At 50.8% G+C, this 9,804-nt stretch overlaps 1 protein-coding gene, 1 non-coding gene and 1 pseudogene across 3 annotated transcripts in view; 1 reads left to right on the top strand and 2 right to left on the bottom strand.

The window, feature by feature from the left end:
- Nucleotides 1-6,585, bottom strand: part of PSMB3 (proteasome (prosome, macropain) subunit, beta type, 3) — an 11,869-nt gene extending 5,284 nt beyond the window's left edge. The window contains exons 1-3 of the mRNA XM_011984709.1: nt 6,469-6,585; nt 5,964-6,148; nt 2,710-2,817 (exon numbers count right to left, since the gene is read on the bottom strand). Of these exons, the coding sequence (XP_011840099.1) occupies nt 2,710-2,817; nt 5,964-6,148; nt 6,469-6,471 (296 nt within the window). The 5' untranslated portion in view covers nt 6,472-6,585. The remainder of the gene's footprint in view (nt 1-2,709; nt 2,818-5,963; nt 6,149-6,468) is intronic.
- An 849-nt stretch (nt 6,586-7,434) lies between these two features.
- TRNAN-GUU lies at nt 7,435-7,508 on the top strand. The gene has a single exon. It is a non-coding gene; the product is annotated as a tRNA-Asn (tRNA).
- A 315-nt stretch (nt 7,509-7,823) lies between these two features.
- On the bottom strand, nt 7,824-9,803 carry LOC105542982 (annotated as a pseudogene). Its single transcript, XR_001006560.1, has one exon. The product of XR_001006560.1 is annotated as an uncharacterized LOC105542982 (transcript).
- Nucleotide 9,804: the final 1 nt, after the last annotated feature.

The following is a 9,804-nucleotide window of genomic DNA, read 5'->3' as shown; positions in this document are numbered from 1 at the left end:
TGTGAGATTACAGGCATAAGCCACCATGAAAATAACTTTTTTAGGCCAGGCACGATGGCTCACGTTTGTAATCTCAGCACTTAGGGAGGAGGCCAAGGCTGGAGGATTGCTTGAGCCTAGGCATTCAAGACCAACCTAGACAACAAAGTGAGACCCCTGTCTCTACAAAAAAATTTAAAAATTAGCCAGGTGTGGTGGCATGCACCTATGGTCCCAGCTACTTGGGAGGCTGAGGCAGGAGGATTGCTTGCGCCCAGGAGGCAAAGGTTGCAGTGAGCCATGATCGCACCATTGCATTCCAGTCTGGGCAAAAGAGTGAGACTCTGTCTCAAAAAAATAATAATAAAATAAAAAATTAAAAATAATAAATGACTTACTCTTATTGAAAAGAATAAAAATACATTAGGTTACCTGAAAAATTCTGGATTTTTAGCTACTATTGCTGGGAGCTTCCTCTATGAGCCCATCTGAAATCAGTGATTTTTCTGGCAGGACAGGCTGAGGCACTGATCTGCAAACCTGAGCAATGTCCAGACTCCTTTTAAAATCTGGACCCTAGAAATACCGTCTACGCACCTCTGAAACACTGCAGGAAAAGTTACTTCAGATGGTAACTTGGCATCAGCATAATAGAAAGTTCAAACACAGGCCCTGAACTGTTATAGTATTTGATTTTAAGGTTCTTACCCAGATAATCCCGGATATTATTAACTTTTTTTTTCGTTGGCTGGGCGCAGTGGCTCATGCTTGTAATCCCAGCACTTTGGGAGGCCAAGGCAGGTGGATCACCTGAGGTCACGAGTTCGAGACCAGCCTGGCCAACATGATGAAACTCCGTCTCTACTAAAAATAAAAAAATTAGCCAGGTGCGGTGGCAGGCACCTGTAATCCCAGCTACTCGGGAGCCTGAGGCAGGTTGCTCACCGCAATCTCTACCTCCCAGGTTCAAGCAATTCTCCTGCCTCAGTTTCCTGAGTAGCTGGGATTACCGGCGTATTGCCACTATGCTCAGCTAATTTTTGTATTTTTATTGGAGACAGGGTTTCACCATGTTGGTCAGGCTGGTCTCTTAATTCCTGACCTCAGGTGATACACCCATCTCGGCCTCCCAAAGTGCTGGAATTACAGGCGTGAGCCACCACGCCCGGCCTATTTTTTATTTCTTTTGAGACTAAGTCTCACTCTGTCACCAAGGCTGGAGTGCAGTGGCATGATCTTGGCTCACTACAACCTCTACCTCCTAGGTTCAACAATTCTCATGCCTCAGCTTCCCGTGTGGCTGGGATTACAGGCATGCACCACCACACCCAGCTAATTTTTGTATTTTTAGTAGAGATGAGGTTTCACCATGTTGACCAGGCTGGTCTCGAACTCCTGACCTCAAGTGATCCACCTTCCTTGGCCTCCCAAAGTACTAGGATTACAGGCATGAGCCACTGCGCCCAGCAAGCCATTTCCAAATATGAGTTAATTGCTACAACTTTATAAGACTTTTTGCTGGGCGCGGTGGCGTGGTGGCTCATACTTGTAATCCCAGCACTTTGGGAGGCCGAGGTGGTAGATTAGTTGAGGTCAGGAGTTCAAGACCAGCCTGACCAGCATGATGAACCCCCCCTCTACAAAAAAAAAAAAAAAAAAAAAAGCCAGGTGTGATGGCACACGCCCGTAATCCCAGCTATTCAGGAGGCTGAGGCAGGAAGATCACTTGGACCCAGGAGGTGGAGATTGCAGTGAACCATGACTGCGCACCAGGGTGACAAAGCAAGACTCCATCTCGAAAAAAAAAAAAGAAAAGAAAAAGAAATGACAAGTCCTTTCAGTTTTGAAAGCTAAAGAGTATTTTTACAAATTGCAAAAATTACTTCAAAATAAAAAGTTAAAAGGAAAAAAAAAAAAAAAGAGCTTGGGCTGGGTGTGGTGGTTCACACCTATAATCCCAGGACTTTGGGAGGCCAAGGCAGGTGGATCACCTGAGGTCAGGAGTTTGAAACCAGCCTGACCCACATGGTGAAACCCCATCTCTACTGAAAATACAAAAATCGTCTGGGTGTGGTGATGTGGACCTGTAGTCCCAGCTACATGGAAGGCTGAGGCAGAAGAATTGATTGAACCCGGGAGGTGGAGGTTGCAGTGAGCCGAGATCGTGCCACTGCACTCCAGCCTGGGCGACAGAGCAAGACTCCGTCTCAAAAAAAAAAAAAAAGAAAAACAGAGCTCAACTTGTATTCTGGCCACCCAGGTTTGCCCAGAGGTAGAAAGCACCCACAGGGTCTCCGTTCAATTCCATCCCAGATTTCTGCACTGAATTCTACAGTTAGGCCCCTTGTTTCTCACCATAAAGCCCTCAAAAAGAACTGACGAAAATGAACACCCCATTCCTAGGCTCCCTGCTATTCCCGAGAAGCCAGTGCTGACAGAATAGCTCTAGAGTAAGGGTGGCTCCTGCTGGGAGACCCCAGAACAGTCTGGTGGGACTAATTCTTTTGCCTAGATGCAAACTTATCTGCTATGTGCATTCCTTGCCTTCTTCCAGTGTATTTTCTTTCCTATTTGGTTATCAGGCCCAAAGAAAACACACCCATAAAATAAGAATATTATCCTGCAAATAAGAGATGGAAAAACAAGGAGAATCCCCTTCTTCAGCACCTACTCCGTACTACATTCAAAGGTTGTCTGCATTCCCTCAGTGCTAGCTACACTTGCACTCACCGTTTCTCATACAAGAGATTGGCCACCATGCTCATGAGGGTATAAGGTTTGATCTGCCGACCTTCCTTCAACTCATACAGGTTCAGCCGGAACTTGAGGCGCTGGGCACTGAGGTAGGAGAAAAGTGAGTTAGTAAGTCATTATTGAATATTCCCAAGTGTCTACCCTGTTGAGGTCAGGGGCACATAAGGAGACACCTCATCTCAGTCCCTGCCCAGGGAAAACTGCAGTCTTACATGTGTTAAGAAGTAGCAACTGGTGCTCACTTTGGCAGCACATATACATATACATATACATATACACATATACACATACACATATATACATACACATATATACATATGTACACACACACACACACACATATATATATTTTTTTTGAGATGGAGTCTCGCTCTGTCGCCCAGGCTAGAGTGCAGTGGCAGGATCTGGGCTCACGGCAACCTCCACCTCCTGGGTTCACGCCATTCTCCTGCCTCAGCCTCCCAGGTAGCTGGGACTACAGGCGCCCGCCACCACGCCCAGCTAATTTTTTTGCACTTTTAGTAGAGATGGGGTTTCACTGTATTAGCCAGGATGGTCTCGAACTCCTGACCTCATGATCTGCCTGCCTCGGCCTCCCAAAGTGCTGGGATTACGGGCGCGAGCCACTGCACCTGGCCTGGAAGCACATATATTAAAACTGGAAAAATACAGAGAAGATTAGCAGAAGGATGACATGCAGATTTGTGAAGCATTCCATATAAAAAGTTTTAGGCTGGGCGCAGTGGGTCACACCTGTAATCCCAGCACTTTGGGAGATTGAGGCGGGTGGATCGCTTGAGCTCAGGAGTTCAAGCCAAGCCTGGGCAACGTAGTGAAATCTTGTCTCTTACAAAAAATACAAAAATTAGCTAGGCATGGTGGCGCACACCTTAGTCCCAGCCACTTGGGAGGGTGAGGTGGAAGGATCACTTGAGCCCTGGAGTTAGAGGTTGCAGTGAGTTAAGTTTATGTCACCAGTCTGGGTGACCAAAAAAAAAAGAAAAAAAGAGCAGCACCAACTGCTGTGCTATGTGCTAACAGACCTGAAAGGTGCCTTAGAAAAAGGCCACTTGGCAGCCGGGCGCAGCGGTTCATGCCTGTAATCCCAGCACTTTGGGAGGCCGAGGTGGGCGGATCACGAGGTTAGGAGATTGACACCATCCTGGCTAACACGGTGAAACCCTATCTCTACTAAAAATACAAAAAATTAGCTGGCCGTGGTGGCGGGCGCCTGTAGTCCCAGCTACTTGGGAGGCTGAGGCAGAGTGGCGTGAACCCAGGAGGAGGAGCTTACAGTGAGCTGAGATTGCGCCACTGCACTCCAGCCTGGGCGACAGAGCGAGACTCCTGTCCCCAAAAAGAAAAAGGCCACTTGGCAGCTTTGGTGAAAAAAGGAAAAAAGGTCACAGCTTGCCAGTTCCATTTCAGAGCCCCAGGATAGGCCCCTGCATAGAGCAGACCAATGCCACACCTGCTGGAGGCAAAGCAGTGTCTCAGGACACCAGAGCAAAGAGCCTTAGAAATGACTTGAGCTTCATCTTCCAGGTAGGGAAACCGAGGCCTAGTGAAATGGGCAGTTATTGCCCACAAGCAAGCAAACGCGGTGAGAAAAGCCCTCTGAAGAAAAGGAAATGGTGTGAGAACAGCAGTGACTGGAGAGGGGAAGGCTCACAGGAGACTTCACACTGACAGGAACCCCAGGGTGTCATTCTCTGACTCTACCAGGACAGGAAAAAAGGGCCGCGAGATCTCAGTGTTATGTTCTTGAGACTCAGGGAGTTTTAAGAGAAATGAGAACATTTTCTTTTTTAATTGCCTTCTTTTTATTTCTGAGACAGAATCTCACTCTGTTGCCCAGGCTAGAGTGCAGTGGCACAATCTCAGCTCACTGCAACCTCTGTCTCTCAGGTTCAAGCAATTCTCCAGCCTTAGCCTCCCGAGGAGCTGGGATTACAGGTGATCACAACCACGCCCAGTTAATTTCTGTATTTTTAGTAGAGACAGGGTTTCACCATGTTGGCCAGGCTGGTCTGGAACTCCTGACCTCAAGATATCCGCCCACCTCCCAAAGTGTTGGTATTACAGGTGTGAGCCAGCGTGCCTGGCCGAAATGAGAACATTTTCTGACAGGCATCCACCCACACTTGTGAGTTAGTCTCTCCACCTTCTAGGAAACAAATCCAGGACCTGCCGCTCCTCAGGCCACCAGTACGGTGCAGCACCTGCGACCACATATTCCCTCCTGAAAGCCTATCGCCATTCTTTTCCTCTCTTATTATTATCTGGCTTCTCTTGTCGCCTCACTGCTAAATGTAAGGTTCAGCTCTTAAACTGCTACTCATTATTTCCCTCTCTACAGACTTTGTCTCTCCAGAATCTGCTCCCATAGATTTGGCACATTGTCAATGCTTCCCCAACCCTGAGATGTAATATCAAAACCCCAACTGTTTGCAAGATGATTCTGTTGGGCTTGCCTTGTCCCCTCAAAATTGGTGTCAAAATCAAAGTCAGGCCAGGTGCGGTAGCTCATGCCTGTAATCTCAGCACTTTGGGAGGCTGAGGCAGGTGGATCACTTGAGGTCAGGAGTTCCATACCAGCCTGGCCAACATGGTGAAACCCTGTCTCTACTAAAAATACAAAAATTAGCCAGGCATGGTGGTGCGTGCCTGTAGTCCCAGCTACTCAGGAGGCTGAGGCACAAAAATCGCTTGAGCCTGGGAGGTGGAGGTTGCAGTGAGCCAAGATCACGCCGCTGAGCTCCAGCCTGGGTGACAAAGCAAGTCCCTGTCTCAAAAAAAAAAAAAAAAAGAAAAAGAAAAAAGGGAGGGACACGTTTCTGGAGACAGTCTCGCTCTTTAGGGACTGAGCGCTGACTTCGGCCTTAGACTCGCGTGGGAATCTTGGCTGACACTCATTGACTTTGCTTCTTGGGCAAGACACTCTCTGAGACCCTCAGTTTCCTCATCTGCAAAATGGGACGGCAACATGGAATCCTCAGGGAGAGGATTAAGTAAGTCCATGAATGTGAGGTGTTTTCCACAGAGCCTGGCACAGCGGAAATGCGGGTAAAAGTTGGTTAGGATACATCTCTGTATCGTTATGGTGTGCGGCAAAGTCTCAAACTCACTGGTGGTGTGTGGTAGATGACTGACACCTTGCCCGGTCAAGACGCCAGGGGAGGATGGTCCAAGAAGAGACCTGGGTGTGAGCAGGGACCCTTGAAACTTACACTGTCTGGACGTCAGTGGCGAGCCCGGCCAGACCGATGTACAGCCGGTCACCCATGGGAAAGATCTTCTGGAAGTCCGTGGTCACCATCTGGGCCTGGATCCCGAAGCGCCTGTCTGCAGCGATGGCCACACAGTTCTTCCCCTTCATGGCCATGACGGCCCCTCCGTTATAGGACATAATAGACTAGGACAGACAGAGCGGAGGGGTCAGCGCGGGGGGTCAAACGCTGCGACAGCCCCCGGCCCAGCTCCTGATGCGGAGGCTCCTGTACGCCCGTTCTCCATTCCGGAGGCGCCTGAACCCCTGGTTCTCCAGCTGGGATGAGCAATGTGTGGCGGCGATGAGCCGCACTCACCCTCTTGGTCCTCACCGGGGTCCGCTCCCCTCGAACTGAAACCGTTTCCTTCCATCGACCCTTGGCCCTTTTCGTCCCCAAGCCTCTCCCGACCCCCTCCGCTTCTCAATCCTTCCCTGTGCTCCTTTGCTTTAACTCCCCATCTCACCATGATTGCGGTGTACTAGGACCCCTCGATCGCCCGAGCAATTCCAGTAAACCAGGTCTAGCCTTCACTGCGCAACCGTTCTCGCTGCTGTCTCTTTATTGGCTGATAGGCGGACTCTTCCTGGACATCTGGGCTTTCTATTGGTCCCGCATCCCTGTCGGTCACCAGTACAGGTAGTTTGGTTGCAAAGTCAAAACGGAGGCGGGAAAAGCGGAAGTGAAAAGTCACTGTGGGTGCGGAAGAGGCTTGCAGCACGGTGCATAGTGGGATCTCGGCGGACCTGACTCAGGACTGGGGGCGGAGCCTGCGCGCACGTGGGCTGGTGAAACTGGGTTTAGGGGGCTACGTCCCCACCTGAAGGGGCACCGTGACGCTTATCACCGTGATGTATGAGTTCGTCCTATTAGTCGTGCTAGCTTATTTATTCACTCCAGAAATCCTTACGTTTACTGTGTACCAGGCACTTGCCTAGGCTCTGAATAGTCACTGGCCCACAACAGTGCCTGGTATATACGAGGCGCCCATTAAATGTAAATTTAATGATGCAGGTGGGAAGTGGAAGGCGTCGCGGGTAGGCGTCGTGGGTATTCTGCGGCTGCAGGGGTTCAGCTGCGAAGGGGAGTTTGGAAGCCCAAGGCTGTTCTGATTTGGGGGACTTCCTGCGCGCCGACTTCACATATCTTCAATCTCAGGTCACCCTAAAAAAGGATGTTCCGGGCCTCTCCACGTTTGAGGTAGAACCTGAGAACAGCCAGAGTCGACCTCTCGCCAAGCCAATGGAGGAAGAGGGTGCACGTCCCGCGTCCTCTCCTCCCAAGCCCTTTCGTCCCCCTCCCCCATCAGGATCCTTCCCTTTCTCCCCCGGGTTCCACTTATTTCGCCCGATGGCGGCATCTCTTACGGCGTCTGCACCGTCCAGGCTCGCTCCCATTGACTCGACTCACCACCACGCCAGCAATCGTCGCGGTCTCTGTGGCGCAATCGGTTAGCGCGTTCGGCTGTTAACCGAAAGGTTGGTGGTTCGAGCCCACCCAGGGACGCGGTGGTTTTTTTTTTGTCTTTTGGGTTTTGTTCCCCCCGCCCCCCGTAAGATAAAAACCTAAGCCTTTTATTCAAAAGCCAAATTTTGCATAGAAATGGCAGCAGCAATACTTTTTCTAGGAGAATCACTGTTCTTGAAAATTCTTTGCTGCTCAGTCAATAATGGGATAATTTATCCAGCACTTCCCTCCACACCCCCACCCCGCCTCCAAGCTGGATGGCAGGAAACCTAAAGACAGAGGTTTTTGTTTCACTGTGCAAGGAACATGTTTCAGGATGCATTTTTTCATAGGATTAGGAATGAATTTACAGTGGAGGTTCGACAGTTTTTTATTGTCTGCCTCAATCGATATTACAATCTCCAAATACTACATTTGGAAGGGAAGGGAATGAGAGAGAGACACACAGAGAAACAGGTATGAAGAGAAACAAAGATGAGAAAGGGAGAACATTGTTGTGATACAAGGAAAGAAGGGACATGACAGAGAACTAGGCAGGGTGAGTGCGGAAGACCCCAAGACAGAGAGAGGGACAATAGACACATTTAAAGTGAGAAGCATCAGAAAAAAAAGGAAAACAATACATTTTTTTTCCCTTAGAACTACACAGAGAAGTGGGGGAGGAGGATGTGGAAAGAGAAGCAGAAACTGACCAAGGACCTTGTTTGGGGGAGATAAAAGGTATAAAGGACACAGAGGTAAAGACGTTCCGGAAAGCATTAGAGGAGCCGCCCTCTCCTGTCTCGTCACCATTTTTAAAGGGATCTGAGCCTCGCAATAGCTCTTGGTATATGCTGGAGATAATTGCCTAGATTTCCCGCGTTCCTGTCCTCTGCGAGCCTCTAGCCTGTGACAGACACTGTGACTCTTCTGATGCACTTGTCAGCTAGAGGACCGCGTGAGATGCAAACACAAAATCAAGGGGCGCCTAATGTTTGCCGAGGCGCATTCCTGGGCGCGGTGGGAGCCTCGACCTTTGTGGAGGAGAATGTGCAAAGTACTCTTAAGCAGTTCTCATAGACACTTGGTCTCTGCAGATTCGGCTCAAAGGAGGCCTCTTGTGGAAGCCCACCCAAGTACTCACTCACCCTTAGCGCTCACATCAGAAGCGGTGGGCGCTAAAGGGACAGGCTGTGTGTCCCTCAGGGTTTGCACCCACCGGCCTGTGAGCACCCCGCGCAAAAGCCAGGCTCTTGTGCCTTGAGTCCCCAGTTCCTAGCGCAGCATTTGACACTGGCACATGACAGGTGCTTCTCTGTCGGCTAGCAGTAGAACAAAAGACTAGAAAACTCTTCCGATGTGGGAGGAGCTGGTCAGAAGGTTCTCCTGAGAAACCAGAAAGGCCAGGAATGTGGGGACTACTCATCAAGGACGCAAAAGATGAAAATGGAGTTTTAGTGGGTAATGGGGTCTTAGCACACTCCTCTTTAGCGGTTCTCTCCTGTCTGGCGCTTAACAACCGAGGAATAAGTGGATGGACCCCGGTGGTCCCTCGGGAAGCCCTCCAGGATTCATGGGCCGCAGAGGAACGTCAACCTCCTTCCCACTGGCTGATAATGCCCCGAGGGGCAGCCCCTAGGTGTCCGTGTGGTTGGTGGGTGGGATCCAGATCTCCGCAAAGGCCCTGTTACGGGTTTCTCTTGTTCGGGGTCTTGTAGCCAGAGAGGGGCGGCTGCCTGGGAGTCCCTGCCGCGCTCCCCTCCTGGCAGAGCGAGTGGATGCGCGTTTTCCCTGGCAGAGTCCAGGACGCCGGCGACACATTTGCCCTGGGAACAGTGGGCGGGTCCCCTTTCCTCCGGGGCCGGTGAACTCGCCTCTTCGCCTGCAGGCTTGGGAGGAGGTGACCGGATCTTCCCTTGGCCCTTCTCCCGCCGGTTCTCGGACCACTCCCTCTGGAAGGAAGTCTCTCCGCCCTTCCTCTTCCTCCCCGCCCCCGTCCCGCTGTTGTGGCTGCAGGCTCGAGCTGGGGTCACTCGGCGGCCAGAGGGCGAAAGCATTCAGCCGGGGTCCCCAGTTTCGGGGCTGCCTTGGCTGCGAGCAGCAAGGCAAGAAGAGGCAGGCGCTCCAAAACTGGGCGAAGATTCCTTTCCCAATTTCTAACTCGAGCCTCCCACCGTCAGTGCGCTTAATGGCGCTACTGGCCGGATGGATAATCAAGCTCTCTGGAGGGACAGACGCGGCCGCCATCCCTAATAAATCGTGAATAACGAATGAGCGAATCGACTGTCCTCATGAGGCCCGCGGGCGTCCAGTAACGCAGTATCGATTCGCTTCCCCGGCGCCGGCCTCACCGCTC

The sequence above is a fragment of the Mandrillus leucophaeus genome, unplaced genomic scaffold (assembly GCF_000951045.1).
Source record: "Mandrillus leucophaeus isolate KB7577 unplaced genomic scaffold, Mleu.le_1.0 Scaffold272, whole genome shotgun sequence".
NCBI lineage: Eukaryota > Metazoa > Chordata > Mammalia > Primates > Cercopithecidae > Mandrillus > Mandrillus leucophaeus.
Note: the sequence above shows the minus strand (reverse complement) of the source record. Positions and strands in the feature narration are given on the sequence as shown.